The 26977-nt window shown below is 27.8% G+C and overlaps 1 protein-coding gene across 1 annotated transcript; it reads right to left on the bottom strand.

Moving 5' to 3' along the window:
• Positions 1 to 3663: 3663 nt before the first annotated feature.
• LOC107443114 (uncharacterized) lies at positions 3664 to 26940 on the bottom strand. The gene is made up of 11 exons (XM_016056877.4): positions 25851 to 26940; positions 21804 to 21903; positions 20890 to 20949; positions 18069 to 18124; positions 16879 to 17023; positions 14430 to 14984; positions 13091 to 13199; positions 11446 to 11566; positions 9431 to 9545; positions 5401 to 5510; positions 3664 to 3824 (listed from the first exon to the last, which is right to left on the bottom strand). The coding sequence occupies exons 1-11, from the start codon at positions 26642 to 26644 to the stop codon at positions 3746 to 3748; spliced, it is 2244 nt and encodes a 747-aa protein (XP_015912363.3). The 5' UTR covers positions 26645 to 26940; the 3' UTR covers positions 3664 to 3745.
• Between the last annotated feature and the right edge of the window lie 37 nt (positions 26941 to 26977).

Here is a 26977-nt window from a genome sequence, read left to right as displayed (position 1 = left end):
AATTATTAGAATATTTATTTTAGAAATATTCTGTAAATATATATGTGTCTTGGAACTTATTAAAAAGAAGAGTCAGCATTTTAAATGCATGTTTCGAGAGTTATCTGTGCTGAAATATCAGCTTTGGGTTGAAATTATAATAAGCCTTAAAAGTCTTTTATCTTATAACAAAACAGAAATCAATTTAAAAATTAGGAACTGAGAAAAGAGGTATATTTCTGAAAAGAACAGTTTTTTTCCCCCCTTTGAAAGAGAAATAAACCACCAGTTTTAAACAGAACTAAACAAAAAGTAATGACTGTGGAATGACGGTCGCTCTTTTTTTGGGTTGATGAATTGATTAGAAACGTTTTTAATTGCTGCTTTCTGCTCAGTTCAAATACCAATAGTTTTCCAGCTAGACGGTAAGCGACATCTAACGGCAAATTTATAAGCTTTAGGAAAGATCTCGTCTTTGTATAAAAAGCAAGGGTTAAATTGTTTAAAAAATAACAAATAGTATAAAAACCTAAAAAATTAATTAAAAGAGATAGTTACATCAATTACCCTGTTTTGCTTCAGGTACGGAGCTTTACGGTGAGGTAAAGACAGGTAATTATAAAAAAATATAAAATTCGTGCCAATTGAAGAGTTGATGTTAGAGTGAAATGTTAACAATGTGTAAGAGCGGTGGTATATTTCTTTTAAATCAGGTTTAAACTAAGTTAACTTGTTTTTTCTATTAGCTAGCATTTTAAATTTTAGTGAAATAAGTAGATAACAACTGCTTCTAAACAAATCGATAAAATAGGGTACTTCTTTTCCAGAGTCATGTTTCAGTTTACAAGGTCTTTTCAGAATGGTATGTTATACTTTTTTCCCTTAGCTGGTTAAAAAAGCTTAAATATACGTAGGGGAAACCGGTGCTTAAGCATACCTCAATGCCTTAACCTCCTATTGGAGATAAGATGTAAACAAAAGTATCAGTGCATGAAACTGAGACAATCAAACATACTTTAACATGTTCCGAATTTATTTATTTATTTAAACTGTAAAAAACATGTACAGTGCACAAAATATAAAGTAGAATAAAAGTCTGTGCTCTGCAAATATATTTGGAGAACTCCGCTTTTTATTCTATAATTTATCTTTTTATTATAATTTATGATGAAGTGATGTGACGTATAAGACTTTTTAAAATTTGGTAACTTAAGAAATATTTGATCGATTTTATTCAAATTTTGCATTTGAGTAAAATTGCATACCATGAAAAATAATGCCATGTAAAATGACATAAAGACTTCTATTTCTTAAAATTCAAAATTGTTTTTGACTATTAACAATTAAAAAAAACTTTTTAAAAAAGAGCTTTAAAATTGCGTGCAAAATTTTTTAGATTCTCTTAAGTCTCGAGATATTCCGAAATACATAAAAAATAAAGGGGTTCAAACTTTAGACTACTTTCCTCACCAAACTATTGAGATCGTATTTCTTAGATTACAGCTACCGCCTAGATTCTGAGGGTCAAAAATCATAATCCGTTGGAAAAAAGGTATATTTATACACAAAAAGTACGTTTTTCTGTCTGATGTTGTAACTTAAAATTTTATCTGCTATAATTATTCATCATGTTTGAGGTCACCCCTTTAAACCATTTAGAATAAATGCTATTATTTGTAGATCCAATCACTAGATCAAAAGTTATTCAAGTTTTTACTTTTCCTTGCACTCTTTTACTTTTCCTTGCAGGCTATAAGATCATCAGTCAGAAACAACAAATTCCATAACAAAAACTAAAAGAATCAACACTCAAGAAAACTAGACTAATTTATAGCTTCTAAAACTTCCATAGTTAAATAGTATTCTATCTTCACCAATTTCTATTAAATGTCAATACGCCACCTCAAAAAACATCGACTTTCATTCCGAATGGTACTCTATTGTGCCCTATATATTCCCTAAATAAAAATTCTAGAATTAGTAAATTAAATTTATTTTTGACATCTTAAAATCATGTTTTCAGAGAGGTCCTTAAATGCAAAAATCCCCACTACCAGGGATATGATTAATGTCGTGCATAAAAAAAAAATAAAACGTTAGAATTTGATGAAAAGAATATAAAAGTTTCACTATCTTGCTCTCAAAATGTATATATATATATATATATAACAAAATAAAATCATATGAGACACTAAGTAATTATAAAATAATTGATTTTATTTTAATTAATAATAAATAGAAAAGTGTTGTCTACATTGAGAACTATGCTTTTTTTTATAATTATTATTATGAGATTTCACCTAAGTCCTGTTTCACTCTCTTCCTCGTTTTACTCTTAGTTGCTTCTTTTTTAAAATCATATGTTAAGATTTTAAGTTTCATAAAAAAAGAACAAAAAAATTTTTTTTTTTAAATAAACGAAATCTTTAATCTTTTGCACAAAAAGAATCTTTGACAAAAAAGGGTTTGTGGTTGTGTGACGTGGGCGACGCTGCTCTACCGCCATGGCTTAGCCATAGGTGCTCACTGGGTAACGATAAGAGAGTAGCAATTCTGAGGGCAATGGGAGATAGATTCAAGCGCCCACCTTAACCAAAAACAAAAAAAATCTTTGACAAATGTTAATCTCCTGCAATTTAGAACTTTTTCATTTTTCAAAAAAATAATTATTACTTGCCTCAGAAATGACAAGAAACGTTATTAAAAAATTTTTTCTTTCTTAATATACAAATGCATTGGATACGTGAAACAGCATTTGGTTATATTTTTATATGGATAAGTTAGCTTCGAAATGTGAAGTTGTAAATAGAACTAATGTCTGCTACACAGGAGAGAGTTTTGATCTTAAAATTTTTAAATAAACCACTAAATTTACTGCATTTTTAAAAAACTATGCGTCTGCTCCTAAGCTGAAAGAAAATATTCATCACTGCCATACCCCATATTTTATATATTGCAGACTAGCACAAAAAAAAGGGAAAAAATGAAAAGAATATGCTTACAAATGCTGAAACTATAATTGCTAATATAAAGAATCAGTCTTTTACTTTAAATATTTCGGAAATTATTCTTTAGATTTCTATAGTTTAGATTATTTAGATAGAAATTATTTTATTAGATTTTTTTTACACATTTACATTTGAAATGTGTTAGAAAAAAAACTTTTTTCTCAAAAAAAAAAAAAAAAGACTATTAATAATCTAGTATCTAAAAGCATATTAAGGTGGGTAGGAAAAAATGTAAACTTTTTATAGCAAATGTCCATGCATACTGAGTTGCAAATGTATACAAGGGATAATTTATACATGCCAGATGTACAACTAAATGCTTTTCGTCTTTGTTAAATAAACAACCAGTTTTCAAATCACACGCACGCACACACAAATATATTTGTATAGTCATAAAACATAAACCACTGCATAAGATGTTTTATTATTAAGCTATTATTCCTGTGGCAGAATATTTTAGGATATAATGTCTTTATGTTACATGTTATATGCATGCATGTGCCATAAAATTCAATTTGTTTCTCTAGAGAGGGTAAATGTAAGCCACTGAACTAAAATTGAGTCAAAGCACATAAGATCGACAAAAGCTGTATCGATTCCTTCAACGAACCTTGTATATATCTATGGATTTATAAAGATTTTACATCTTGTGTATGTAATAATAATAAGCATCAGACATTTTATAAGTTTTTTTATTTAAAAATATAAAACAGAAACAAAAATATTTAAAACAATTCAATTTTCAAGAAAAATATTTATTATTTCTTTCCACTTTTTGTGCTTTGAGCCTTCTTTGACACAGTCTTAGAAGTACCAGAATATTTATGTTTATCATCCCTAAAGGAAAATAGGAGAAATGCATCATAAAAATATTTTGGTTAAAAAATTTAATTTATTTAGTTAAGAATACTGCTTAGATTTAATCTCATAATGGGAAAATAATGTCTTTAAAAAATTAAATAAATAATAAATAGTTGTTCTACAGCAAATAGAACAGATTTAAGTTCAATTATCTTAGCAGAACGTTTTTCAGGTAACACAACATTATGCCTTAACTTAAACTTAAAAAAAAAATGAAAAGTTAAATATGAGACAAAAATTGCATATAAAGAAATAGAAAAATAAAAACTTATACTAATCATGTTTTCACAGAAAATGTAAAAAAAAAAAACTTCATTGTTTTATAGAATAATAAAGATAAAGATTTTTCCAAAGTTCAGAGATTAAAAGACTTTTTATTCTGTACACAGTTCAAAATGCGTTTACGAAAATGTGGGCTTAAGGAAAATGGACACTGCATGAAATGTGCTTTTTCAATACTTAATCTAAATTCAACAACTAAACTAAGAATTTCGTTTTCATTTTTCCTAACTTATTTAAACACTAAACATAATCATTACAGTATAATTTCCCCGATTTCAAGATGGGAGTCACAAAGTACATTACAGTTATAACTTTTAAAGTGATGTCTTTGTATTCAGAACACTGAAAGATAAAGTTGGTTTTAAAAAACTAAATCCAACAAAATAAATTTAATATCACTAAAATGAGTATATAGGACTAGTAGCAACCTTGTAAAAACAACAATGAATTTTTTAAATCTTTCTTTAAAAAGAAGACTAATTTATTAAAATAAACCAAGTGATTTTTGGAAATGGACACTACCACACTAAGAAATTATTTGGATTAATTAATTAATTCTTAAAAAGAAGAACAATACTCATAAAAGAAGTTTGAAAAATGGAATCAAATGCTATGTACATTTTTTCAAATAACTATGTCTCTTTTTTTAAACATACATTTCTAGACGTGTCCAGAATAAAAAACCAACTAACAATTAAATACATTTGAAAATCTGGGAAAATAACTGTAGAAAAAAAGTTAATAATAATATTTATGTCTTTACAGACATTCCAACTTCAAGTTACATTGAAACAGATTTCTCAGAGAAACATAAAGATCTAAAGTTAATTGTGATTCTATAAGTAAAACTTATTTTCTAAACAAACTTAACCATTAATTGTACATAGTTTATCAATCAGAGTTAACCAGAATATCATGAATAACGTTTTGAATTTAATTATGAAACGAATGAATTCCTCAAAAGAAAAAAAAAGTAATGTAGTCAAACTTACAATAGTTATTTAGTGAAGATAATTACTAAAATAATTATTAAATAAATAAAGGAATCAATTAAAAATTACATTTATCTATAATTACATTACATCATATCCAGAAATAAAATTTCGGAAAATCTATGATAGCTGGCATATTTGTTATTATAATATAATTAAACAATGAATTATTTTGTGAGACTTATTTAAAACTTTTAAATTAAGAATCTACAAGGACATTAATGAAAGAGCATGTAAGCATAATAATTAAAATTTTTAAATAAAAAATTAACTTATACCTTGCCATTTTTATTTTATTTCTGCAGCCTTTTCCACCTTCCCAATGTGCTCCAGATTTTGAAGTCATACTGCCAGAACATGAAGAGCAGGGTTTTTCTTTGCTATATGGCTAAAAATAATGCACATAAATCATGTTTTTAAAATATGATAAACAAAAGGAAAACAAAAATAATATTTTTTAAGCAGTTTGAATAATATTCCCTATATGAAAATATAAGAATAATATTCCCTATATGAAAATATAAGAATAACATTCCCCAATCAAAATAACTTTTTTTAAATGTTAAGTTTAAATAAGAACAGGCAAAGAATATAAAATATTGAATACATAATTAAGAAAAAATTTTTGAGCTGAAATTAGACAACTTGAAAAAAAATCTTACAACAAAACACATGAGTTCAACCAATCTATATAAAAAAATAATATAGACATACTTAAAAAGTTATAAATTTTTCAAGAAACATTAAAGAATTCTGTTAATATACATACTTAACACAGTAAGAAAAACTTCAAGTACAGTAGGGCATAAAAGATTTCTTTGAATCTTTCCTCAATTAAATCATTAAAAGTGATCTTGATGGTGGTACAAATCTGCAGACATATATTATTTCAGACCTAGCAATCACTGAAGAACTTTTACTATGTTTGTCATAGCAAGATCAAATAAATTTAAGTTTAAATTATTATATTTATAATAATTTTAAAAATAAGTTGTGCGTGCATGCATGTATGCAAAAATTAGAAATATAATAAAAATTTTATGGTATTAACTTAAAAAGGTTCTCCTCAGGATGTTATATAAATATATATATATATATCATAGCTGACAATTCTTTTTTCTGTAAGTTGTTATTTTTATATGTATTTAAAATGATAGTAAAATTTAATTTTCTCTATTTTAACTTTCAGTTTTATTAATTTAATTTAAAATAGTTTAGATCACCACTACATAAAAATTAGCTAAGCATATATATAAAATGCATGATAATGTACTATGGTCTAGCATAGGGACGGGCAAACTTTTTTGGTCAAGGTCAAAAAATCGAGAAGAAAAAGTTAGGTGGGCCGAGCAAAAACTTCTGAAATAAAAAAACACGATATACAAGCTGTAATTTAAATATTTAATGAGATGAATGAAATTGCGATTTCATTTTTAAAAATTCCTTAAATTGAGGTTCGAAGTGAGATGTGTTTATTTTAAGGAATGAGGCTAAATGCTTGTCTGTTATTCTACTTCTGAAATGATTTTTTCTAAAGTTCATAGTTGAAAACACTTGTTCACATATATAAGATGAAGCAAACATAGCACTGATATTCTGGGCATGAGATATATTTGGAAACTAGCTTTTGGTAATGATTTCCAAAACTCAAACTTTGGCACGATTAAAAACAACAATTGCGTGCAATCCTTCCATACTAAATAAATAATGTTAGAACTCGCACCGGCAGAAAAATTCGCTCATTGGAGCTTAAAATGTGCTGTCTGCCACATGTGAAGCACAATTCACCTATGTTAGACTCCATACGTCTGATCCTCGAGAAAGGCAAACGCTTGTTGGAAATAATCTGTGGTTATTCTATAAAGAACTTCTGCTTTCAACATTTTACCAATTGAAGCTGTCTGTGCTAACTATTTCATCTCCATCAATTTCACCAATAGAGAAAGTAAAAACGTCATCAGTACTTTGTTAAAAAAGAAAGAACAAAAACAGCTTTAAACAAAGTAGACAAAATAATGTATGCATAATGTATCTTGTTTAGATTCGTCACGGATCGGCAAGTTAAAATTCTACCCGCGGGCCGGATAAAACCTTCTGGCGGGCCACAGTTGGCCCGCGGGCCGTAGCTTGTCCATCCCTGGTCTAGCATAATACAAGCTCTAGCATAATATAAAAATATTTCTGCCCATCATTGCAATTTGATTGTAACTTTATTACCATTTGACACAATTATTCTCTGTGAAAATTAAAGTTGGCAGGTATGATAATATATTCTAAACACATTCATCCCTGGTTAAAGGAATATCATTGGTTCCAGCCAACTTTATTCAGGTTATTTGATTCTGAGGGGAGTACAGAGTGAATTTTAAATACTTAAATGCCATGTTTTTACGAAATTTTATTTTGATATGGTATGTAATACATAGTACGATGTTTTGAGGAAATAGGCTTATTTTAATGATCAAAAACAATTTTAAATTGAGCAGTTAGTATTAGTATCATGAAATATAAATGATATTTAAATTTATATAAATACAAATCAATGCTAATGAAAAATATTATTTACATACTATAATGCTATTTATTTCCTTCCAAAGAAATCAGTAGTTTGTTTTTACACGTAGAACATTTCTTTACATCTTACCTTCCCACATTCTAAATGGAATGTGAATAAAGTGTGTCAAAGAGGAATAAAAAACCCCTTCGTCTACTATTTCATTGACAAAAAGATTTGATCAATTTTTAAACACTGCTTGACACCTGTTTGGAACAGAAAGGAGATAGGAAGTCCCTATTGTAGTTGCCATGAATTATTTTTGCATTTAATTAACTACTAAATGAAAATTCCATTCTAGCTTGTGATATTTCATAAAATAGAAAAAAAAATGTTTTCCTCTTCTTTATGCAATTAAGCGAGGACTAGCAACATGAATTATTACTTTACCTGAGGAAATTTAGCATTGGTTTCATACAAAATAATTTGGTTTTAGCAAATTTTATTCGTACAATGGTGCGATTATACAATATACAATTAAGTGGGGATGACTGTGCAAATTAAATACATACATTAACACATTTGTATTAAGTATGAATTTTGGATGACAGACTTAATCTTGTATACTACTTTATTACACGATGACTGATTGGAGATTTTTATATGCATAAGCTGTTTTTTTTGATAAACATAAGATTTAAATCCTATGCTCTCTTTCTCAGATTTTTTAAAGTTGCTTTTTTTTTTATTAGTCCTCATAATTTTTCACTAACCATAGTTCAAAAAATTAACTAGTACATCTCATTATGACTATTTTGCGTTATTTTAATATAATTTTTGATAATATGCAAATCATGTGAGCTACTACATTTATCAATTTTGATGTGCAATTAAACATGTACAAACATTCAGTAGTAAGCATTTTGTAAGGGATGTAATAATTTAAGTTAGTTAATCTAGTAATAAAATAATGAAAGCGTCAATGTGTTAGCATGCTAATTTTTGGGAAAAGGTGGCCCATACAGCTTTTAAAAATAACAAATTTCCTCAGAGCATTAACAGTAAACTACAGTTTAAATGAAGATAAATTATTTTTTGATTGTTTAAAAATGATTAGAAACATTTAGATCACCGTTGAAGATTAAGTGCAAACAATTTTGTTTTTAAATGTATACAAATAATAACAGGATCATAATACATAACTTCAACAATTTTTACACTATGGTGGTTGGTTTTTCCAAAATATGACAATCTCTTCATGGTGAAGAGATTTAAGACTCTCATTTCTAATATGCAGCAACATTTCTTATGTAGATTTTAAACTATGCTTTGCAGATTTTAAATTATACTTTATGGAGAATTATTTAAGGAATGGAAGCTGATAAAGAACACCAAAACAACTCCTGAAAATTAAATATCCACCAGAAAATATATTCAAAAAAGGATTTTCAGCTTATGAGTGTAATTCATTAAGTGAAATATACAACCAAAGGTAACAGAGGCTCCATAAGTTTTACTTCGTTTGAACAGCTATACCCCAAAGTCATTAACATTAATATAAAAAATTGCTTGCTACTATATCTCATACACAATGAGTAATACTAAAAAAAGGATAATTATGCTTTTGGCATAATTCAAACAAGTTATATACAGTAATAATAGATGTTTTCATTGCTAGTACACATTTTAAATTAGCATCTCATAGCAAAATTAAAAAAACAATAAAATAAACTAGAGAATTTGATTCACTTTATAAGTTTTGTAAAAGAATCATTGGTTTTTAAAAAAAATGAATAAAATTTAACAGCACATACCTGCTCTTTAGAGCAAAACCCACATATCATGCGGGAAGCAAACTTCATTTCATGATCATTTTCTTTTTCATCATGGCAAATATCACAGGGATATAATCTTCCACAACAAGGAAACCTTAAAAACAATCATTAAGCAGTTAATATTTTAGTAATTTAAAGTTATTTTAAACAGGGATTCATAAATTACTTGCAATGAAATCAATGAAAAAGTTGTGTTTTTTATATGCAAGGGCTAACATTTTACTATGAGATTACAGAATTGAGATTAAAACACAAATATTTGTGAAAACTATCTAAAATATTTCTAAAAGTTTCAGCAAAATCTAATAAAATATAAACAAACATATAAATATATTATTTAAACAAATAGATATTAAATTATCTAATATGATACACATGGGATTTGCAGGGGCCCAATTTTTGAGAGGGACAAAATTAAATTACACAGTCACAATAGTTTTCTGCTCACACATAAGAAAAAAATTTATTAAATGTACTAAATGCCTGAAAAAAGAACAATTATTTTTATCTCTTTTTTGTTTTTAACTATAAAGAATTTAAGTCGATGATAATTCACAAAAATTTTCCTTCTTTGTTTAAAATATTGAGGGATACTTTTAAAGATTTCTAATTATTGAGGTTTTTTTTTAGAGATTTCTAATTATTAAAGGGGACATACATCCATGATCCCCCTCCAATGAATTATATATATAAATTATACAACTACATTTTAAAGTTAAGCTGTTTAGTTGCTAAATTATATTAAATTTCCTGAAAATTCCAATTACTTATTTAAATTATTAAAATATTTGGCAATTATTTTCGAAATATTTTAAATTTAGAAAAAAAAAATAAAACTTGGACTATTGCTGACATGTAATAATAATTATCTTAAAAGTTACAAAATATAAAAATATTTGGCCATACTACTTTAAGTTATTTATCAATTAATTAAATTGAAAAAATCCTTTTAGTCTGGAAGAGTGTTTTAAATTTATGTATCTAATTCTAAAAAATTAGTAGAATTAACAAAAATAATAAATCTTTAAAAAATATTTGAACCTAACATGCAACATTATACACTATTTGGAAGAAAGTGACGGGACACGATACAATAACGCTATAAACCCATATTTATTAAAATTAATAGGAGGTAGGACCTCCTTTGGCTGCTACCCTTTTAGGCATGCTTTCCACTAAATTAGCCATAGTGGCAAGAGGAATTTCCTTCCAAATGTTTAACAGGAAGTTCCATAGTTCATGCTTGCTTTTGAGGAGTGGGGTGCAGGCCCTCAACCGACGGTCCAATTCGTCCCAGAGATGTTCAATTGGGTTAAGATCAGGGTTCTGCGCCGGCCACTCCATGCGTTTAACGTTGTTGTTCACATACCAATCAAGAGTCCTCCTTGCAACATGGGATCTTGCGTTGTCGTCTTGATACAAGCAATCATCCATGCAGTCAGTATGTTGCCCACAAGGTAGGAAGGACATGATTGTCGAGAATATCACAGTATCCATCGGCATTCATCATACCATCAACCTTCACCAGTGGGCCAGCCCCATACCAGGAGAAACAGGCCCATACTATCAATCCTCCTCCACCAAACTTTACAGTTGTCCCGTCACTTTCTTCCAGATAGTGTATATGACAATCTAACATAGAATTTATGAACATTACGAGAACCACTTCCTTCTCTTGCAGCTAAAAAAAAATATATAAACAGTATTTGTTAATTAATTAGTATACGAGGTGCTTTCAACCATAATAAATTAAATCTGTTTAACTTTGCGTTATTTAAATATGACTTAAAGTTTATTTACTAAATAGTTTATCATAAATGAAAAAGATTTTCCACAGAAATGAAATAGACATCTACTATAGAAGTGAACCTTCATATTACATATATTTTTACATTAGTTACATACATTTTTTCAAGAAATTTAAAAAAAGATTTAAAAAAAAAAAGATTTTTCTGCATGCCTAGTAAATGGGTAACTTATAATAATTTTGTCACCTTAACCAGCGGTAGCTTTTTTTGTAATGCTTGCAAGTTCCAAAATCAGGTAATGGTTCTCCTTCCTTAAACAATGGGTCTTTTCTTTTTTCCATTTTTTTCGTAGGAGCATTTTTAGCAGCTTAAAAGAGAGAATTTTTCAATTAATATAAAAAAGAGAAGAAAAAAATTCACTTTAAGGGTAAGAGTTTTATAAATTTTTAAAATGAGTATTAGCATGACTTATACTCATTTTAAAACCAGAAAAGAAAATTCTTTTCATTGATATAAACAGACGAATTTTTATTTCCAATCAATGATGTAATCACTCTTGTAATCAACAGCTTTTTGCCATCTAATGTGCACTTTTTCAGAGCCAGATAAATAAAAATCAATGGGCAGTTGAGAAAATGTCTGTAGATGACATTTTGGATATCATTAAACTTTCACATTTTTTGATAATTATAAATAAATAGAATAAATGTATAAAATAAATGGAAATTTGATGGCATAATAGTGGGCGAATATTATCAGGGAGGCAAAAGCTCTCACTCAAATTAAAAAATTTTTCTTCCTGGATTGGTCTTCCTGATCGACACAAGCATAAAAAACAAAATTACTGGATTTGAAATTAGGAAACCACCTAAGACATTAATGAACATCTTAGGTTCATCGATAAAAATATTGAAAAGGTTTTTGGATAGTAATTGTTGTGTTACAATTGTTTTGTGAAACTTAAAAAGTATTGCCGGAAACTCAATGCCGGATATGTGCTACCTCGGTTATTTGACTAGTCAGATCATTAAAAAAACTGATATTTATTTTAAAGTCACTCTAACCTTAATGTCTTCAGTATGACTTTGAAGTATACAATGAGCTAAAAAATTGCAAACAAATATCGAAATGCACATAAGTAACATTATTTTCTAATCCAATTAACACATTAAAAATAGTTTTTTTTCATAAGAAAATTAAATTAAATGAGCAATTTTAAAATATGATTTTGCATATATCGTTTGGTAAAAAACAATATAATGTTTATAGATGTATTTTATTTTGTATTATTCTTTACTTGAGTACATTGTAGACAAAGCAGTTTTATAAAGAATTTAATTTGGTATAATTTTAAATGAAATAAAATATGTTAAAGTACACACAACATTTATTTCCTATTTATTTTCCAGATACAGAGTAAGGAATGTAGTAAAGATTTTAAATTAGAGTAATGACAAGAATGTTTATCGGAAAAGTTCCATTTTTCAAAAATCTTGTTAAAACTGTAAGTAATAAAATCTAAAGAAAGTTTAAGTGACACACAAGGTACCCACAGAACAGGTCATTGGCAATAAAAGGGAAAAAACAAAACAAATAGATTACAATATAAGCTAAAACAAAGAAACAGTAATTGCTTAACCGAGACTTTATATTCCTATAATGTTTAAATCTAGATATGCAGATCACAAAATACATAAAAATATTTGCTTCTGTTTTAACTTGTATGGTTATTTGATAGTGAAAACATAGAGGTGCATCTTATTAAAATTTACATTGAGAGTGACTTCATTATTTAAAAATCTGCTTGATAATGTTTTAAAAATAAAGATTAATTCCACTGATCTATTGTCAGAATTGTTAAATTTCAGAACAAATATATTAACAAATTTACCTATGTATGTTGAGCTAGTTGCTTGAAATTTGACATTTTCAATACTAAAGATTAACTTTTCATTGCAAGATGTACACCATCTTTTTTGTTTTTGACCATAATGCAGACCCTTAAAAATTAAAATAAAATGTTAGAAAGGTATCCATTGAAAACCTACAGACTACAATTATAACAAATGGTACTACATAAGCATTTTAGTTAGACGAACAAATATTTATATGCACATGTTTACACTTTGACAATTGTTAATACATATATTTGATAGAAATTTTTTTAAAGATAGAATTTTTTTATAAACTGAGAATTTTGCATAGCAATATTAATGTATGCTACAGTCAATATTAATAATAATAATATAAATCTGGTAAATATTAATAAGGACCAGTAATGTGATAAATTAATTTAACTGTTTATTTGGTTGCTATAAAATTGCCAACTATTAATAATATCAAATTAGAAAAAATATCAGTATATATGAATTAGTGAATATATATGAAAATATCAGTAAAAATGATAATATATACATTTCTGCTGGGTTATTATTTTCTGTGAATAACAATCAAAAATAATAATCACATCTTTTGGCAAATATGAATGTTTTCGTTCACATTGAATGTTTTCGTTCATTTGTTCTGATTCGCTACACATTGATGTTTTTCTTAACCTATCCAAATTGATTATTATTAATAATAACCGGCACTAATAAAACGATTAAGCAAATAAAAGTCAATAATTTGTAAAAATTCATCATATCAACTGTACATTGTTAGTAATAACTCCATAGGTAATTGTTACTGAGGACCAGTTAATGTGATCCTGGGTTATTCTAGTTTATAAATTTTACCAGTCATTATTAATAATAATCTGATTTGTTAGTTTGACTTTAACATATTAATCCTAATTTTATTTTAATTGAAATGTTGAAGTCAAGGAAAACATTGTTAAAACAAAGTGCACATAAGAACACCTCAAGCCTTAGCAGTTAAATGAAGCTAGTTTAACAATTTCTTTGTAAGAGATACCATTACCCGAGAAAATAATAATATGACATAGAACTAAATAAACTAATAAAATTAAATTAACATAAGATTTTTTAAATTCATTTTAAAAGAGCTAAATTTTCATTTTATATAAGCCATCTTTTTACTTAGTTTTATTTTATAAGAACAATTAAAAGAGTTGAACTAAACAATCTATGTTAATTTGAATAAATTAAAATTTTTTTTAAATTAAATTTAAAATACAATTTTAAATTTTAATTTCAAATTATGACAAATAGCATACTAATCAAGAATAATGCTTAATGGAGGAATAGTTCTAAATTTAAGAATTTACTTACATCAATTGTGATATGTTTAGAACAATTGAGGCAGTCTAAAACAAAGCATGACTCAACTAAGTTTATGTCTACAATTTGACACTCTACCAAGTGAAGATTTCCAGCAACATTAGAGAATTGATGCATCATTGATGGGCTAAAGCTACATTCTATTGCTTTGCTACATTTAGAACACTTTGAAGAACTACTTTTTCCTGTAGAACATTTGATATTGCAAGAAGTTTTGCATCGTATGCAATGGACTGTTATAGACAGTTTAGAGCAGGAGAAAGTTGCAATACCTTCAACTAACTCAAGGCCATTAAATAGAACTTTGATACCTTGCCTTAAAGCTGAATTATCAAGTAATATGCTGCTCTTTGAAAAATTTTTTGTCTGATTATCAATAATATCATCTTTTGTCTGAAATTCAGAAGAATCTAAATTATATTCTGCAGAAGCTTCTGGGACTATTTCTGCAGAGTCTGGGTTGTGAGTGTCATTGGTTGAACAAAAGAGTTTTTCCACAGGAACAAAATCAATACCATTTTTCTTTGCTTCAATATCTCTTTTCACCTATAAGTGAAGAAATTAGAATAAAACTTAATCTATTACTTATTACAAGAACTATATGATAAATGCTAGCAGTAATTAATATAATGTATAGAAATAATGAAAGAAAAGGTGAAGAACCACAAAAAAGAAGGATTAAATGAGCAATATGCTACATTATTTAATATTATTTAAATGAATAATATTTTTTTAATAATTAATAAAAATTTGTGATAATTTTCTTTTTTTTATTGGTTCAGACATAGACTTAAAGTTTTGTGTATTGTGATATGTTTGTGTTCATGCATACTGCCATGCAATAGAAAAATCAATGTAAGTAACAAAAAATTCAGAATTGAGATTTTTACATGCTTGGTATTTTTATATAAGAGCTAAATATTGCAATTTTTATTTCCAAAATAAGTTTTATTTTATGAATTTTCTGAAATTCTATTTTAACATTGATAGTATTAGCATGAGAAAGAAAATAGTAGTCAAGCCACTTTTCTTGAAATCTGTTATGAAGCACTTGTGTTGTTTTTCAATTGCTTGGCAGCATAAGAGATAAATAATATATATCCTGGAAGTTTAAGTGATACATACGCCAATAGATTGTAAAGAAAAAGCACTCAGACAAAAACTAAATAAATAAATAAAAAATATTCAATTTATATTACGTATAATCCAAAAGATATTTGTGTTTACTTTAAATTGTCCTATTTTGCAAATGAAGGAACAGTTAGGCTAACACACTGAAGTTTTTTGAACTCTTTTTTTATTATTTTTTTAGTGAATTGGGCACATTTAATTCAATTACACAAACTTAAATAGTGTGGTATTTATAATTCAGGCTGGCATTTTGACAACAAAGTTCAAGTAGAAAAATAAAGTTCACCTATTTTCATACAATTATTTGATCCTTAGGAACTGGCTGAGAAGTAAGAAAAATCAGTTGGTATTATTGAATCTGCTAAAATATCTTGACTTACATGAATGTAAACTAGTGACTTAAAGAAAAAAAAAAGAAGCATAATAAGTTAATAATTTTCCAAAAATGATTTTTTAAGCATTTTTATATAATTATATTAAAGACATTTAATTATTTTAACTGTAAGTCATAAAGCTATAGCAATATTAACAGTGTAAATTTTTAAGGTATTTTAAACAGCTTTTTTTCTTTACTACAGGGAAAACTATAAAAAAAATTTATTTTTATTTAAACATCGAAATGGTTGTTAATACATATAGGTGCCATATGCTTATGTTTTATATGAGACATTCATGCAAAAATATGTTTAGATAAAAAAAATTATAAAAAAAAACAGCTCTAATTCCTTTTTATTTTTTACCACTTCTATAGTTTAACCTTTTGCTTACGGCTGGTACAACATGTGATGGTACAACACAGAACACCGTAAGCAAAGGGTTAAACATTTGTCTCATTGTTTACTGGAATAACAGCTATAAGAATTGTTTTAGCTCCAACAATTGCTATTAGCTTCATTGAATTTTATTTACAAACATGCTAAATGCATTGCAAATTATTAGAAAAATGCTAATGATGTTGTGAAAGCTCTGTTAGTCTAAATAATATAGATTAAGAAAAGTAGAAAAAAAAAACTCAAGGAGAAAATGGAATTTTGCTTTCTGAAATTTTTTTTAATAATGCTTGATTAAATTGGCATTAAAATAAATCATACACATTATTTATGTATTGTTATAACAAAGTATAGTTATGCTTTTCTAAACACCAATGATCTTAAAACAAAATGCATCTTTCACAAAAACTTAAGAAACAATGCTAGATTTTCAAATTTCTAGTTGCATTGAAAATAATAGAAATTATTTCAAACAGCAATACAATTATACAGGAAGACATTTGAGCAATTACAAAATGAAGTCAAAGGAAAATGTATACCATTCTTAAGCCACAAATGAACAATTCCTCTAAATTCCTATCAAACCATTTAAGAAAAGGGCGAAACATTAGTTCAGTTTTGGAAGAACATTTTACTTCTTCAAATCTTTTTTCAATCCAATTCTTGATACTTTGATTAAGATATCTATTGAAGTTAGAAAAAAATAGTTACTATACCTTAGATGGCACAAAAATAACATCAAAATTTATTTTTACTATTCTGTTTTTTAAAATAATAAATAAATAGAGCTAAAAAGAGACATTTATAATTAAAAAATTATTAGATAAAAAGTATTTTAAAACCATTTTGATTAAGAATAGAAAATTTATTATATATTACTACAGTATTACTTCATTACTACATATGAATTCAGCATTGCTATTTAGCAATTTAAACATTTCAATTAACAGTAAAGTATTGAAATAATTCTATAGTTTTATTTTGTCTCTCAAACTAAATTATTACAAATATTTAATGTAAGTAAAACAGCATTTTCTATATTACTAAAAATTCGCAAGTGAACTAACATTTAATAAGTCTTTCTCTTTTCTATGATCTTTGTTAAAATATTTATCACTTTAATTTATAGAAAATAAGAAACATATTTTACAAATGCTTGCACAGGCAATAAAAATCTCTGATAATTTTTCCGAAAGATGTATATAATATGTAGATAATTACTAGAAATTGAATCAAAATTAATAAAATAGTTAACAAAAGTTGAAAAATATTCAAATACAAAATTGCATGGCATAACAAAAGTCAATATAGAAAACGTTAGAAAAATTTTGTTAAGATCTCAAAAACATAATGTATTTGCATCTTAAATATAATATAAATTTTAGATACCAGTGATATTACAATAAATAGAACTCTATAGATTTTTATATTTTATTAACTCTTTAAATTATATTAACTCAATTAAGAGTAGGATAAAAAAAAAAAATTCTCTCCAAATGTACCAATTTTTCATTTTTAGAAATTTAATTCATTCATGAGTCATTATTAGAAAGTTTAATATCAAAATAAAACAATTAATTATAAGAAGATTAAAATAAATAAAAGTTTAAAAAAAACATTAAGAATCCTTTCACATATAAAATAATTCTGAGATATAGTAACAAAAAAAAGTATGCATGTAGTTAATAAGAAAAAAAATCTATAAAAGAAATTGAGATAAAAAAAAAACCTTATCAGCATATCTGGAATATTGTTTGAAGACAAGACAACTGTTATTTTACAAGCCTAAAAGAAAAAATACAACACATAACATTAGTTACATTAAGGAATACAACACTTTTGACTACATCTATGAAGAAATTTAATTATAACATTGAAAAATGATAGTTTGAAAGAGAGACATTGAAATCATCAGTTTGCTTTACATTTGCATGAATCAAACAGAGTTAACAGTTGCTATTATTCATATTTTTTTAGACTACAAGTGCAGTGAAACTTCTTAATATGACAACCCTTGATCAAAGATTTTGAAATGGTCTTAATATTTTCATTGCTTTGCTGAGCAACAGATAACATGCAAATGAACAAACAGATAATTTAAAATCGATAAATCATTCAAACACATTGTATCAATAAATGCTAATTTAAAATATTCCTATTTTACGTAAATTAAGTGATTAAGTATAAAAAAATAATTTAAAAAAGCTAAAAATAGTTAAAAATATAAAAATTAACGAAAAAAACCTTACAAAACAGCAAAAAAACCCATAAAATAATTTTTGAAAAATATTAATTAAAAAAAATCTCATTTTGTGCAAAATTGATGTAGAAAATAGTTAATATAATATCAAAATTATAAATAAATAAAATGATCAACAGCTAAAAATTAAAATTAACTTTAAATATGTGTGTGACTAATCCCCTCACTGTCTAGCGCCAGCTAGACATTATCCATGAGTCCATACACTCTTAAAAAATCCAGGGCAAGCAAGGGGTCTGTCGCGAAAGTCTCCTTAGAAATGCGAAGACAAGGCAGAATGCGCTCCGGGGTCGCATTTTTCACTCCACACTTTGCACAAACCGGGAAAACTCCTCGGGTGGCTGCTGGCAAATCTCGACAGCGCCGTCTGGTCGGCTCTATTGCAGGAAAGGCCAATGGAGCGTGCAGGACATCTCCGCAAATACCAATCATGGGATGGAGGGACCCTCCAAGACTTTAAGTCACTGTTTTTTATGATGGAGTATAGCTCGTCAAAAGTCAATGAGGCGACTGAATACAATGGCTCAACCGAGACCTGCCTTGCCAAGTCGTCAGCGACCTCATCTCCGCAAATCCCCACATGCGAGGGAATCCATTGGAGGTGCAATTCGTGAACCTCAGCAATCTGTCTAAGTAATTTCAAAATAGCGATGTTAGTGCGGTCACCAACATTCAACCAGTCCTTCAAGCGCTTCAATGACAAAATCCATAACGCTCTATAATTAGTTTAATTCAAAACGGCCTCAAGACCCGCCTCAATAGCCAACAGTTCGCTTCTAAACATCGAGTAATTGTCTGGGTTTCTAATTTTAATTTTTCTGACTTCGCTATCAGGAGTCTTAATATCAGGGGTCTGTCTAGGTTTTTCTGAAAGGTACCTATTTTGTGAAAATTTAGACATAATTTGTGAAAAATTAAAAATTATATTACAAAATCAATACAAAAACATGGTAAAAATATAGATTTATCGTTTCTTAAAGGATAAAAAAATAAAATTTTAAGAAAAAGTATTTTGTGAAACTACCGTTTTTCCTAAAGTTGAATTTGTGAAACTACCGTTTCACCTAAAATTGAATTTGTGAAGGTACCGCTAAACGGTAGTAAATTCGGCCTGGACAGACCCCTGAATATATACTCCACTCACAGATTGACGTTCTTCATTTTTGCTCCCATCTGTGTAAATTTGGATATCTACTTCAGGGATTTCGTTGATTATCTCAACTGCTTCATAAGATCTGGGACTGTACTTGATTTATTCACAGCCTGTTGTAATTCGGCGTGGAAGAATACTCCCCTTAATCCCTCTGATGGATCAATACAATATTTCAGGGAGAGGCACTTTAAATATCGAATAAATAAATAAAAACGATATTTCCTTTAAATCAACAATAAAAAAAAATGAAAAAAGAAGAAGGAAACAGAGAAAAAGCAGGTTTGATAGAATCTAAAACCAGCAGTTCATGTATTCTGCTTTATCCACTTGTTTATTATGTTTCATAATTTTACTTGTACAGCTTAAAAATTTGAAATCATGTATTTCTGAGAAAAATAATAACGTTAACTTTCGGTTCCTGAAAGTGGGAATAAACTTGACCATTAAAACAGATAGCCTTTCACCCAACTCATTCTTTTTGAAGAATGACTTGCATATTTCCCTTTCACTTTTCTTCACATTTGCAGTAGGAGAAAGAGGGAATGGGTAATGTACTTCTGTAGATCCTTGTTAGATGATTGCACGAGGAGAATAAGTAAATGGCTTCTTTAGTTGAGGGGGAGAGCATTCATCATGCATGTTACTTTCTTGCTACCTGTTTTTCACCTGCATTGCTAATTCTTTAAATTATCATTGACTCTAAAGTATAAAAATAGATCACTGCAAAAGATAAAAATGGGAAGGGCGGCAATAACATTTTTGAGAAACAATTCAACAAAATAGATTCTCAAGTTTAAGGAGGAAAAAAAATCATGAGATAGGTTGCTTCATTAGATACATCACACATACTAAAATTTTAGGCAACACTGCAGCATATTTCTGAAAAATTATAGGATAAGAATTTTTCATGTTCTTAAATTTTTTAAATTATATTCTGCTATTCAAGTTATGCTTTCATGTCACAGTCCTTATATGAATCATGAATTTACTTCCTAGCAGTGAAAAATTTCTGGCAAGGTAGCTGCCTAGGACAACTAAATTTTTATAAAAGCAAATCAACTTTACTTCAGAACTAATGAAGTAAACTGTTAAATAAATAGTTAGATAAAAGATAAAAATTTTAATATGAATTATTACCTCAATAGGATATTTATCAGGAAAGTAAACTTCCAGGTCTAAGCTTTTAAGATCAAAAGGCTGAAAGAAATTGTTATAATATTGCACAGGTTATTTAAACTGGGAAAAGATAAAAACTGAACAACAAACTGTAAAAACTAATACATACACATGTAAGCAATTGTAATGAATAAAATATTTTAAAATAAAGTTCAAAAATATTTAAAGTATATACAAGATAGAATGAATGTTAAGTCAATGAGAAAATTCTTAATATTGGAATACAAAGTTAATTTTTTTCTGAAAAAAGTTACTAACATTTTTAGTAGGCAACTAAAAAATATATTCTTTTTATTTATATCTTAATATTGTGCATTTATGCAAGTTACTTTAGAATTTTATTGAAAATGCACAATCCTCTTATTGATAAAAATTTAGAGAAACTAGTTGGTTACACAGGAAAGCAGGTTAGATTAAATAACAAAGACTTCATGGTCAAATGCTTCAAAAAAATAGTTTGTGAATATTCTTAATAAAACTACAATAACATTTTTCATTACTCATCAAGATTACTGATAAATAATAGTATAATAAACATGAACATGGTTGGTTTAAATAAAACGATAATTCTGGTTGAATTAATATAAAATATTAAACTCCATATAAAATAAAAAATGTAAAGTTATATTTTTAGTAGATTTCTTTACTATCAATTTATAGATTTATATTTTAAATATTATCAATCAACAGATTTATATTCAGTAAAACATAAATAAACCGGCATAAAGTTATTAATTAGTATGTTATTCTCCAGCAAATATTCTTTTTCAACAGAGCAAATATATTCTAATTAAAATACTGCTAAGTTGTTTATAAGGAGCAAAATAAAAAATTAAGAAGAATTTTTCTCAAATAAAATTACTATTAATACTAACCCAATCAGGATCCGAAGGCTCAAATGTAATTAAGATGGACTGTTGTTCTGATGCAACATGTTTTGGATATCTCTTTTTCAGCTGAGTGATTTCTGTGTCCCTTGGAAAATAAATGGAATTGAAGATTACAAAAAACATTTTAAAAGAAATTCAACAAAAATTTAATTTCAAAATAAAAAGTAGTTCTAATATCTCGTAGAAACTAAGTAACGAAGCCGTTTCACAATTATGTTTTCAAGACTTCAAAGGTTTACAGTTGTTTGAAATATAATAGTTGTTTTTAAAGTATATGGGAGAGTGGGGATGAATGGGACAATTGAATTTTTTGTGCCTATATATTGTTTCAAATGTTTGATACTTCGCTTAGCAGATGGCAGCACCCAGCCTAATTTACAGACTAACACCAAAATCAAAAGCTTGCATGCTTGTTTGAACAGGACCTCAAAGTGTGTTTTTTTTCTATATCAAAAGTAAGATTTTTTGTTTTCATTACAATATAGTTTTTTAAAAAAAATATTTACTTGAAGCTAATAATGTTACAATATATTAAAAATCTACTTATTCTAGTGTCAATATCAATTTGAATAGAGAATATTCACTTCCTTTTTTTAGGCCTACTTTTTAATTTATTTCAACAAGTGGGTACAGGGATGAATGGGACAATTGTCAGAGGGTGTAATGGGACAGTCCCATTCATCCCCTTCTTAATATAACTTGAAAATTTTGCATCACTATCTTGCAATATTCAACTTAATTTCTCAGTGTATTTCTTTTCCATTATTTTAACAAATTTGTTAATATTACACTAACAAAACTTTATAACTAGCAAAACTTTATAAATATATATTTCAAAATAATAAAAAATTTATATCTTGAAATTATTTTTTTGTTAAGTTGATTAGTTGAAATTTTGAGTTTTTTTTCTCATCAGCTTCAAACTAAATACTTTTTTAATATATACTGCATTTTAATCTATTTCAAATAATTTACTTTTTGTAAAAAGTTAATATTTTATTTATTTTGTAATACCTATACTTATATACAGCAAAGTGTATTGCTATGTAATTAAATTATTTTACATTTAACTTTCATAGGATGCCTCGAAACTGGAAAAAGAAAACAGATAGAGTAAGAGCTTCGATACCCACAATTAAAGAAGCTGTCAATGAAGTGCTTACAAAAGGAATGTCGATAAGAAATGTTGCAAAAGCTTTTAATATGTCAAAATCAACATTGAGTCGTCATGTGACAGTAGCCAAACAGATTCCTACTACAGAATCGTATGAGCCCAACCCAGACATTGGTAATAGAAGAATATTTTCAGTTAATGAAGAAAATGAACTGTGTGGGTATTTGAAAACCTGTTCCCAAATGTGCTATGGGTTAACAACTATTCAAACAAGGAAACTTGTGTTTGAATTTGCCAATTTCTTGGGAAAAGCGCCTGTTGCATGGCAAGAAAATGAAATTGCTGGTAAAGATTGGTTGTCAGGATTTCTAGATAGACAAAGGGAATTATCTATCCGCACCACCGAAAGTACAAGTCAGGCAAGAGCATGTAGCTTCAACAAAAACAACGTGTCCATTTTTTTTCCAGAAATTAGAAGGTCTGCTGCAAAAATATAAGTTTGAACCAGCAGATATTTATAACTGCGATGAAACAGGCTTAAGTACAGTGACTGAATGTCCTAAAATTATAGCTACAAAAGGAACAAAACAAGTTGGCCAAATTACATCAGCAGAACGGGGGCAATTAGTTACGATGTTAAATTTCATAAATGCCATTGGAAATACAATTCCACCTGTTTATGTTTTTCCTCGGGTTAATTTTAAGAATTTTATGCTTGAAAATGGACCATCAGGAAGTTTAGGTCTAGCTCATCCAAGTGGCTGGATGACTGCTGAAAATTTTCGGAAGTCAATGGAACATTTTGTCAAATACACCAAATGCACTAAAGAAAAACCCGTATTATTGATAATTGATAATCATGACAGTCATGTTAATATTCCAGTCATTTCCTTTGCAAAAGAGAATGGCGTTGTGATTTTAACTTTTCCTCCACACATCGAATGCAACCACTGGACACATCGGGCACTGGACCACTGGACACATCGAATGCAACCACTGGATGTCGCAGTTTACAGTGCCTTCAAAATGAAGTATCGCATTGCGCAAAATAACTGGATGACAAACAATCCAGGAAAGACCATGAGCATTTATAACATTGCTAAGCTTTCAAATGAAGCATTTACATTTGGATTTTCAAAAGAGAATATAATTTCTTCTTTCAATAGAACTAGCATATATCCCTACAATTCAGAAATTTTCTCTAATAAATACCGACTTTCTTGCAGCTTTGGTGACAGATAGGCCTATAGCCAGCGAAGTCCCAACAGAACCATGCTCAAGTCTCTCTGGACCACCTAAAGAAATTTCTGTGTGTTCACAAAGTCCTCTCACAGGTATTCGACCATACCCAAAAGCCTCTCCCAGAAAGGCAGGGCGTAAAGGAAGAAAACGAGGAAGGTGCCGTGTGCTGACAGATACGCCAGAAAAGCTAGCTATTGAACAACAAGAGATGGCAAAAGTAAAGAAATTTAGAGTGTCAAAGAGTAAAAAGCCAAGAAAGGGATTTAAAAGGCTGCAATTTAGTAGTTCTGAATCCGATGTAGATGATCCTGTTTATTCAAACAGTACAGATGATGAAATTAATATGGATTATGATCCTGTCCTTGACAGTTTAGAGAAAGACATTAATATCGGAGACTACCTGCTAACAAGAGTAGCTGGCAACAAAGCTATTCACTTTTATATTTCTGAAGTATTAAATGTTAGTTCTAAGGACGAATTTGAAGTAAAATTTTTAAAACGAGAAGGAGCAAACAAATTTGTTCACGGAAATGAAATTTCAGATATTTTGTTGTCGGATGTCGAATGCAAACTTCCCCAACCTATCTCCACTGGTGGATCAGAAAGACAAATAACTCAACTAAGTTTTCAAGTTGATTTTAATTCATACAATGTTAAATAAATTTTTATTTCTTTTCTATTTGAACTTTTCTATTACTGATGTTTTGTATTTGTAATATTTTTACTTGTAATACTTTTATTTGTTAATATTTTGCATTTGTAATATTTTTATTTGTAAATCCTTTGTATTGTTAAGTTAACAATTACTACTTATCATCTGAATCAAAGTCAAATAAAGTATTTCCTCATTTCATAAACTTGTCCCATTCATCCCCATCATTGGGATGAATGGGACAAAAAACATACTTTTTAAGAAGCAATATTTTTGCAAGTTAAAACTACAGCTGATTGATTGAGTGCATCTTTATGGATAGCTGATAATTCAAATTATCGTATGGATAAAGTGAAAAAATTGAAAAGTGTTAATTTTCAATAATATTGATCATAAAATGAAATTTGTCCCATTCATCCCCACTCTCCCCTAATAACTAATATTAAATTAAAATAAAATCCAATAACTTCTGATGGCTTTGAGAGTCCACAGAGGTTTAATTCTTTATGTCAGAATTAAGAAAAACAGACATTGTTTTCATATCTTCAAGGTCAATTTTGATAATAAAATTAATTTATTATATTTTAATGTAATGAAAAAAAGGCTTAAGTTATTTTCTAATTTTAGCAGTTTTAAAATAATTTTCATAATGCATTTAGAAAGATGTAACATTTTAATTTAATAATTGATTCTAAATAATAATTATCAATAATTAATTTTAATGGGAAACTGAAAAAAATTGAACTTAATGTTTATGCAATGAAATATTTTGCAACAAAAATGATAAAAAAGACTTCAGAATTATTTGCCATGATTTTTATCAAAATTCAAAAAAAGTTATTTCTTAAAAAAGCTTTGTTTAATTTTTAATTAGTTAGAATACAAATAATTATCAACAAAATTATTATTAGACACTTCAAACATGACATAACAATATGAACTGATGAAATTATCTTTGACTGCTACATAATGATTTTATTTACACAACATGAAAAATATCATTAACACAAGACCTGTAAATTACCTTATTTTAGCAAGCTCATGAACTGAAAGATTGGACAAATCGTGGAGTTTTCTACCATGCGAAATTTTATGAGGTACATATTGACATTTGACAACATCAATGGTTTCAATTGTGCTAAAAGAAGCCATTATTGAAGTGGTTTCCTCAATAGCAGAGACATCAACATAATCCACATTATTTTCGCCTTTTTCATTGTTATCATTTGATGACATTTTCTGAACTCCTTCCACATTTTTTACTGCATTTTGTTCATGTTTGGGAGGATGATAAAATTTGCAATCTTCTCCCCGATGACATTCACCTTTTTTAAAGTAGTGGCATATTGGAACACGCCTTTTCTTAGCTGTTGTGTTCAAAGAAATTTCGGCGACTTCTTTGGAGAGTTGAGTAATTTCAGAGGAATGTTGATACAGGCAATGATCCCCTTTACCACAATTTCCAGCTTTATAATATCTGCAGACTACTTTCTTTGTAATAAATTTTCTATCTGAGAGTGTTTGCAATGATGTTCTACTCGAATTATTCTTTGATACAAATATTCTGTCAGGAAAGCCAATATTTTTATTGCCCTTATTTTCAAGAAATAAATGCTCGGGAGACTGTTGGTAATGTTTATATTTGCAATTTCTTCCATATCTACAATTTTTATACTTTGAAAAAAATGTGCATATTTTGGGTCCGTTTAATGCTCTAACAGAAGCGTCGTTAGATTTCGCCTCGTAAGTTTCTATCGTATTATTACTTTCACATGTTTTCGAAACTGCATCTACTAATAATTGTGTATCTCCCATCATCTAAAAAATTTACATAAATTGATAAAATATATCGCATATGCAATGAAGCAAACGATCCATAGAAAAATAACTAAAACTGTAAGTTCAAATAAATATTTATAGGACACAAATTTTCTAAAACAAATGACAAAATAATAAACTCAAAGACTCCTTTATTTTAAAAAAACAGAGAACATTAAATGAAAAAGAAATTATAAGATAAATTGAAAATAACAATTTATACATAAAAATGATAAGGGTCAGCAATTTATTAACGTTTCAAAAGTGATATCAAGAGTGATGTTGATAGAAGGATTGAATTATATATACTTACTGCTCGGAAATTCAGCTTGT

This window comes from Parasteatoda tepidariorum, chromosome 7, assembly GCF_982258835.1.
Source record: "Parasteatoda tepidariorum strain Cologne lab strain chromosome 7, Ptep-v5.0, whole genome shotgun sequence".
Taxonomy (NCBI): domain Eukaryota; kingdom Metazoa; phylum Arthropoda; class Arachnida; order Araneae; family Theridiidae; genus Parasteatoda; species Parasteatoda tepidariorum.
This window is presented reverse-complemented; position numbering and strand designations above follow the sequence as displayed.